Source organism: Pundamilia nyererei, unplaced genomic scaffold, assembly GCF_000239375.1.
Source record: "Pundamilia nyererei isolate P.nyererei 1_Seehausen unplaced genomic scaffold, PunNye1.0 scaffold00007, whole genome shotgun sequence".
NCBI classification, from domain to species: Eukaryota; Metazoa; Chordata; class Actinopteri; order Cichliformes; family Cichlidae; genus Pundamilia; species Pundamilia nyererei.
In genome coordinates, this window is record NW_005187408.1 from 4,556,273 (window position 1) to 4,564,771 (window position 8,499).

At 40.0% G+C, this 8,499-nt stretch overlaps 1 protein-coding gene across 1 annotated transcript in view; it reads left to right on the plus strand.

Annotated features, from left to right (window-relative positions):
• Positions 1-808: 808 nt before the first annotated feature.
• The window catches only part of cpa6 (carboxypeptidase A6), a 22,775-nt gene continuing 15,084 nt past the window's right edge, over positions 809-8,499 (plus strand). Inside the window, exons 1-3 of the mRNA XM_005722590.1 lie at positions 809-917; positions 3,238-3,313; positions 7,608-7,732. Coding sequence (XP_005722647.1) covers positions 817-917; positions 3,238-3,313; positions 7,608-7,732 — 302 coding nt within the window. The 5' untranslated portion in view covers positions 809-816. The remainder of the gene's footprint in view (positions 918-3,237; positions 3,314-7,607; positions 7,733-8,499) is intronic.

An 8,499-nucleotide genomic window follows, 5' to 3' on the forward strand; every position in this document is an offset into this window, starting at 1 on the left:
GAAAGCAGAAGGTTTAGGATCTCAGAAGGTTCCTCGGGTCTGAATGAGAGTCCTCTCATGTTGTTTTCCGGATTCAGCATTTTCTTGTTCTTCTCCTGGCTCAGACTCCTCTTTTTCATACCAAGCTCCACCTAAAGGTGCACACTGTGGTACTGTAACAGGATTCTCACTACAGGGGATACAATTAATAGTATAAAAAAGATCAGAGCGCTGATGAAAATTACTTGTGAGAAGAGCATGTGTATTGTTTGTATGCGGATGAAGAAGACGGCAGTAGGATGTTTAATCGGCACCAAAAAAGCACCTGAGCTGAACACACTGGAAGAAAATTTCTCTTAAAGTTTAGAGGTGAATTCAATCAGAACTTTATGCATCACTTAAAAATTAAAACATATATAAATCTCCTTAAAAAAATAACCTGAGGCCGACGCGGGTTAACGGCTGGCATTAAAGCTCATTATCCTCTCAGAGCACATTACGCACCGGAGAGGGATCCAGTTACCGGCTTCGCCCACACCGGAGCCACGCGATTCAGGTCCTCCTCATTTTAAAAAGAGCTGCTACCCTGCAATTCCCTCCAGAGCTTCAAAGAGTTGATAAAGTGTCTCTCGTGTCAGTGGACTGACTTTTTGCACCTTTTTCGTCAGTGGAAGAACTGAACGAGAGTGCACGCCAATACGCGACTTTGCCAAACTGCTGCTGCTGTTGCTGATGGTGGTGGGCTGAACCGAGAATCATCAACTTTCCATTTTTGTTTTAGTTTATTTGCATCCTTCAGAGTGTCTCCGTCTTTGATCAGAAATGTCACCGGACCACATGGGAGCATTTCGCGCATCGGTTTTACTGACTTGGGTGATAATCTGCAATAACGTGCTGTGTCCCGTCCTCGGCTATCTCTACAACAACCGCTACGCAGGGTGAGTGAAATGCCCCCCCATTCATTTCTGAGGCTACTGGGATTCCCATTCACGTAAACACTGAGAGGGAGACAGAAGTGTTTAGAGTGAAGGAAAGGCGCACTTTGACAAGTCGTCTGCAGACACTACCATTTATCTTATGAGAGACTGAACAAAGACAGCCTTTGTGCTCGCCATCTCCACAATCCATGTTTCCCGTTTGAGACATAATACCATGTTTAAGTTTGCTCTAAATTTTTCCCAGAGTGTTCTTGTTGACTGATGGCATTTGTATAAGACCGTGTCTGTTGTGTCCAGATTACTCAAAATACAGCACAGATGACAGTGGGGATTCTTGAAGCTGCACTGGCTTCCAGCGCAATGTTTTTCTAGTACTAATGCTATGCAGTGGGTTTTTTTTTTTTAAATCAAAGGTCTTGGTTTATCAGTCTGTCTGCAGGTTCATGTGACTGAATGCAGGCAAAGCACCCCATCGCCTAAATTACTAAAATCACTGTTTGACCCCAGATTAAAAATTTGGGGGGCACCTGGACAACGAGATATTTCCTCTAGGGTTTATGTTTTGGTATCATATAGAAAAGGGAGGTTATCACAACTGGAAGCCTCCTCTTCCAAACTTTTCATTTAATATCATGTAATTCATCAACAGAGCATTATCAGACACTGAAATTTGGATTCTCCAAATGGAGGAAGGCTCAGAGTAGTTTGTTTAAATATAAAATACTACTGAGAGCTTTTCGGTTTAAGGGCCTGAGCGTCTTAAAAACAAATTGCTTCCATCCCAGAAAGGGTTCTGCTGTGAGAATCAACAGACTGACAACTTAAGGACAGCTTTAGCCCCGTAGCTGGTAGAAACAAAGCAAAATGTCTTTGCCAGTCCAGCTTTGTAACAAAAACAGGCTGTCAGCTTTGAGAATCATTAAAACATGAAGGAATGATTTGGCCTAAAAAGCATTGGGATGCTAAAGGCTGTCTTTGTTTACGCCATGCTTATATTACTGTACCAAAGTCCTGTGAACCTTCTTCTAAACGCATGTTACTCTGATGTTTCAGGAACTGTGTTTCAGTATGTCTTCTGTCATTGCTCTTTTCGTGGAAACAGGCTGGGTTTCTTTTTTTTTTTAGCAGCGTGAAATGGGGCAGTCACTCATGTGGGACACCCAGACGCCTTTGTTGCTCAGACCTTTAGAATGGCCTACTGCCACCTTTGTTTAGGGGGGGGGCCCAACTTCCTGTGTGACAAACCATTAAAAGACTTTTGAAAGAAGTGAAAGACGAAGATGCTCAAAGAGAAGGTGGAAAAGTGGGAAAACCAGGCAAACAGACAGGTTTCTCTGCAGATAAAATAAAGCCTATCGTAAAGAGAATGTAATGAAAATACTGCCGGCATGTTAACTGTAAGGTAAAGTGAAGACGCTAAGATCTGCAGATTTAATAGCAACATGATGTAAGATTCACATTGAGGAAAAAGAGAGCCTTTGTTTTGCTGCCAGGCATAAAAACGTGGTTTGCAGACTGGATTAGGAGCACTCACAGGGTTCGCGGGGTTACAGTTTTTTATTCCATTATCTGTGAACATGTCAAGAATTGTATGGGGGTGTAATGATTGCTGTCTCGGTGGTGTAATTTTTAACTTTTTTGCAGTCAAATGTATTCTTGTTTCTTAAGTTCACTCAGGTTTTGCTTTAAATCTCATTGAGTCCATTAATTCTAGTAAGATAAATCTCATTGTTAAATATCTATCTGTAGTTTTATCTGTGTGGATTTATCTAAAATTACACAACTGGAAAAAGGGTTTAACTATATTTTTAAAAGTAGGCAAATGCATTAAACTAATTGCTACTTCTAATTTAGAAACAAAAGATCATTATACTATGCTTAAATGGTAAATACATGACATCAGTCCATATTTACAAGATGTACTGATTTGCAGTATGAAAATGTGAAGCAGCTGCCGCTGCTACTGTATGAGAGCTGCCAGGGACTCGTTCCAGGTGCAACCTGCAGAGCTGGAAACGATGAAATATAATCCTTTAATGACACCTCAGACAGATTGTTTGGCTGGGGTCTGATCCTTGTCATCTATACTGAAAAAGGACCCACCCATTTCCCCCCATCTACAATCTATGCTGCTTTAAGAAGTGTCCTCTTCTATTGGCACAAAAGCCAGTTTCATTACCTGACACAATGGCCCAGATGTTTTTTAAATGATGTGTTTTTTCCAAAACGAAAAAAATGGATCAAAGACCTGTTACAGAGCCATAAAAAAAACTTTAGGATACTTAAAAAAAAGTGCTTACAAAAGCTTTTCTCTTCACAGTGATCAGGTCTTCAAGATCACGCCAAGTAATGATGAGGAGGTCCGGACCCTAAGAGAAATTCTCGGACACATGAAGGTTGGCACTTTATTTTGTTTCATGTACACCTTTTATATCCATTCCTAGGTGCTATATATTTATGTGATGTGATACTTTTAGCATGTTAAAAGTTTAATATCTGTTATTATTCAGCCCACATGAATGTCTGACAGCTGAACATCGGCCACAGACAAGCAGTTAGCCCCGATGCCGGTGGGATGGTGGGCCGACAAGGCGATGTGACACTTTCAATGAGGCAGAAAGCAATCGAGTGTGTTCATCTGTCACAGTCAGGACACATTTGCAATCTGAGAGACTGAGATACTGTCAGCGAGACACTCGGCAATCATTTTTAATATGAAACACCAAAAGAAAATTGGATGAAATACAAAGGAGTTTGTCATATTGGGTCAAACGCCTGGATGTCTCACAACTTAAGAACTAAATGAACATGTGTTTCAAAGATACTGAAATTACAGAGGGGAACCCCCGCAGGACACAACAGCCCTTGCTTCTTTTCCCATATTCATTTGGAAGTAATTACCCCAGCCAACAGCATGGCCTTCATTATACATTGTTTTAGTTTGCTAATGCAAAGCTAAATTGTTTGCAAATTCATAATTCATATCAGGACTCTCTATTTTGTAAGATTAAGACTTACAAAGAGAAATCCAGTGATCCAGTCATCCTCTGTGAGCAGGAACACAAAGCGGATCTATTATCCTTTTCCTTATTTTCTGGAATATATGGCATATGGCTTGTTAGAATGGTGGAGCTTCATATTAAATATGGTTTCAAATAATGAGGTCAAAGTATTTGTAAGTAATATGTGAGCCAAATGCTCAGTTTAACCAGTTTTCTCTTCTGTCTCTCGCTGATGTCAGTGAGAGTGGGTGTCGTTAATACGGCCATCCTCGGGCACAGTTGGTGAGAGATTAGAAGAAAGTTCGTTTACAGCGAGAAGGCAGGGAGCTTGTTTCAGACAGTGGATCAACTGCATCAAGGTCCAGGATCTCTAACAGAGTCAAAGGTGGCAAATGTGGAGTTGGGAAGGAATAATAACACTTTGTCCCTTCTAACAGCTCTCAAAAGGTCAAAAATACACTTAAATTTAAGACTAAAAACGGGAGACTGGGTGCACCTTTTTCCCATGGCTAATTATGTTCATATATTCATAGATGTACAATCTGAGGGTTATTTTGTTTGACAGGTTTGCTATTACAGAATAATTACCTTGAAAGTCTGCTTGTAGAAATAATAACTGTAGAGTTCATTTAAAAAAATTGAGCCTTGGTGGTTCTAAAATCCTGGTTTTCAGACAGTGTGGTCAGTTTTAGCTTTCTTTGATATACCATTCACCGCAAGTGGTCCAGGAACGCCAGGCCAGTACGGCCCAAAACAGAAAAAGGATTGAAGAGAGACAAAAAAAACCAGAGAAGTACTTAGTAAATGCTTTTTGATTTGTAGGGAGCGACACTAAGAGAGAGCCAGGCTCCTGGTCGGGCCTCAGTTTTCTGTATGAATGGGCAGTGGACAGGGTGCTTCAAGGCCACCCAACCAAAGCAGCAGCAGCCACTGTTTGGACAGCTGTGGACATGTGTTTTCAGTAGCTTGTTCACACTGCCATGCCTCCAGTGTCAAGTCAAACTTTTCATTTTCAGGGTAGGCATGAGGTCGAATACACTTCAGGGTGCAGGTGAGTCAAAAATCGGACGCATCACAGACAAAATAGCATCATTTTTTAGAGATCTCCTTTTACCTGGGCTCCTCATTTTGGAAAAAGCTCGGCAGTGTCTTCAACTAAGGATTTCTTTCCTCCCTAAAATGTTAAAAAAACAAAACAAACATATATAGAAAAAAAAGTCAAGAACAAGCTCTTAAAGTTAATACTCTCATCTTGCTTTTTTCCTCTGACCAACTATTTAAAGCTCGAGAACATTTAGTTTATTTGTACATAAGAAAAAGCCGGAAACCCTTTAGAGCTGAGGAGATGGAAATGGGTATTACACTTATGATAGCTTTGCATGAAAACACGGGCTTTACGTGGTTACTGATAGCTTTCCTTTCAAACAGCGGATAGAGTAAACCGCTAACAGTTCCAGCTGTAACAGCCGAGACTAAACTGAGATAAACAGAAACATTCAGGGCCTTGATGGGAGCTACAAAAAAGAATTAGCTTCGGTTTCTTTTGGGGCTCATGTTAGATTTGTTTGAGACATCCACAGGCTAATATGAAACTGATATTCCTGTCATATTGAAATCATTTTATATGTTTGTAGAGAACTTTCAGCGTTTTCCTATAGATGACATCATCATAAGTGGAAAATCTCTTTTCCACAGCAGGAGAGACAGTCTTTGTTAACAGGCTGTTGCTGAATTTGAGGATAAAACTGTCACAATCCATGTGGGCCTTACAGGTTTTCAGAATAAATATTGATTGCTCCAGGTATGACTGACCTCCAAACAGATTTAATGCATTTAAGATGCTATAGCTTGTCTAATTCAGCTTAGACAGCCCCGTTAGCATTGTTGGCATTCTTATATTAAATCTACCTTGGCCAACTTGATTTCATTTACTTGATTTCACCTCATCTGGCCTAAGGGGAGCCAGCTCCATTTTTATTGAACCGTAACTTTTTCTTTCTTGTTCTGCCCGTGTCTGTCCTACATCAACCAAAACAAAACAAATCCAATTTATAGCTACGCTGCAAATAAACAATCAAGAGATAAAAGATTTATAAGGCAGACGAAGAATGCCTCTTTGAGGCACATAAATACAGCTATAAAATGTTAACTTAAGGAATTGTATTATCTGATCAGGGACATTTGAGTGCCTTCTGGCATATGTGTTTTGGATTTGTTTTGCTAAAAGACGAGCGGTGCTGAAACATTTGGGGTACTTAACCATTTGGAAACACCATAAAAGTGCAGGAATAGAGAGGGGTTCGCACTCAGGGGCACCATGCATTCCAGCTGAGGGTATTTGACCCTTCTGGCTCTAAACGTAGTTAAATTATTCTGGTATGCATTCTGTAAAGCATTAAACCAATTGACACATTAACAAGCATGTGCATGTTTTGCCGCCATGCAGAAAATGAAAGCCAGCTGAGGGCGTACACATCTACAAACATAGAAACAGCAATCTCTTTACAGTGACTACAGTGCTTTTACTGGTAGATCAGTTGCTTCCTGTTTGTTTTAAATCCTTTTAAATTCTCGTCTTCTCCGCTTTTTTCCACAGTTTTACTGCTATAGTTACTATGTGGTTTATTATTTGTTTATTTGGTTGGCAAGGATATCTGGCTGTTAGGACTCTGGCTATCACATCGTGATAAGTACTGAAAGACCTTGTTATCAAAGATATTTGAGGTCATATAGTAGAGGAGAAAGCCAAGTGAGGTTTATTTACTCTGGATTGTGCATCGGTTTTTGCTCCATTGAATCATTCCCCAAATTTGCTTGAACACGGAAGTAGGAATGGTCCCCTGTTTGGGTCTTAATAAAACTGTGTGCGTGCTTGCATTTGATAGAAAGTGTTTAAAGGTGTAGAATAAAGTATGAATGAGTGAATATGGTTTGTAGTAAAGTGCTTTGAATGATTAGTTAGGTTAGAAGAGCACAATATTATGAAGCCTGAATGCGGTCCAATATATTGATTGATTAGTTTGTCCAGCACGTGTTTGGAACACCACAAACACAACAACTAGCTGATCGTCCTGAGCATAAATGAGTAATCCACGAGTAGTTGGGAAAATAGAACAAGATTATTTTAAAATTGCATTGTCATAGTATCTCAGTAAGGACTCATAAATATTTACACACAACAAATGTCAGGAAAATCTGTTTATGTTATGAGTATAACCCCTGACATATTCGACCTTTTAATCACCAAATATCAGCACTGGTATTGGTCTTAAAAATCCTAAAGCTCTGCTGTGTAAGTGCAAGTCCAGTTTCTAGTGAGTCTCTTTGGGTAGACGGCATAACACACACACAAACTAAAAAATGTTTGTTTTTATCAAAGAAATTAAATTAATCCCATTAAAGTTGGGTGATAATAACCGTGATAGCTGGCATACAGTACGCTCAACTATAGCGACCGGTCAGCTAACAGAGTTTGTTCACTCTTTAGCACTCCTGGCACCTTTCATGGGAAAGTTTCTATCGATAAGCAGGAAAATTTCATGAATTAAATTTGATACTTTTTAAGATAAAACTGCCGTTTCAGTGAGGCTGCTTTTGCCCAAGAACACTTTCACAGTGTAAGAACTTTTACATTACTGCTGGGTGTTTCTGTCACTGTAACCCTAATATGTTCACTGTGTTCCATTAGGTGGATTTCTGGCAGCCCAACAGTGCTTCTCTAATCTGTCACAATGCCACAGTGGATGTCCACGTGAAACGTAACGACACGCAAGGTTTACACGCACGCTTAAAGCGGGAAAATATTGATTATCAGTAAGTATAAAAGCATGGACACTCATATTTACTCTCATGCATGCACCCTTTGACACATCTGTTATCCAAAGGTTGTTTACTCAGCTTTCTCATAACAGAATATGTGATTTGCACATGCAGAATAGACCATATTTTGCACGCAAAGGCCCTCATATTTCCACAAAGCTGGGACACACACACACACACACGTACATCAGAGACACTCTATCAATCTGCTCCAAAAAGCAACGCTTTCATCTCTCGACACCATCCCTCATCAAAATTAGCGCTGAAATGATGGAGTTTTATCAAAGCAGCCACAGCTAGAAAAAATTCCATTGTCATCTCAGTCCTTGGGGAGGAATTGAAGCGCAGAGGAGGATTTTTTTTTTCCACTGTCTGTTGACTGATTGAGGATTTTTCACAAAATGGTTTACGCGGCGGGGGGGACAGGCTTTGGTGGGTGGTTAGGGGTTTCATTTTGTTCATCTCAGTATATTCACAGGATAATGACCCAATTTTTAGCATCATTAAAGGAGTTGTGCATAGAAACTGTTATAGAAGGACGTTATGAGGAAATGTATTTTAGTACGTACCTGCTATAAAAAATGCTTTGAAAAAGATCACATGATATGCTTAAGACTCAGGTGGGAGGTGAAGAAGGATCGTATGTGTACAGGTAATGATGCTTATACAGTGGGGCAAAAAAGTATTTAGTCAGCCACCGATTGTGCAAGTTCCCCCACTTAAAATGATGACAGAGGTCAGTAATTTGCACCAGAGGTACA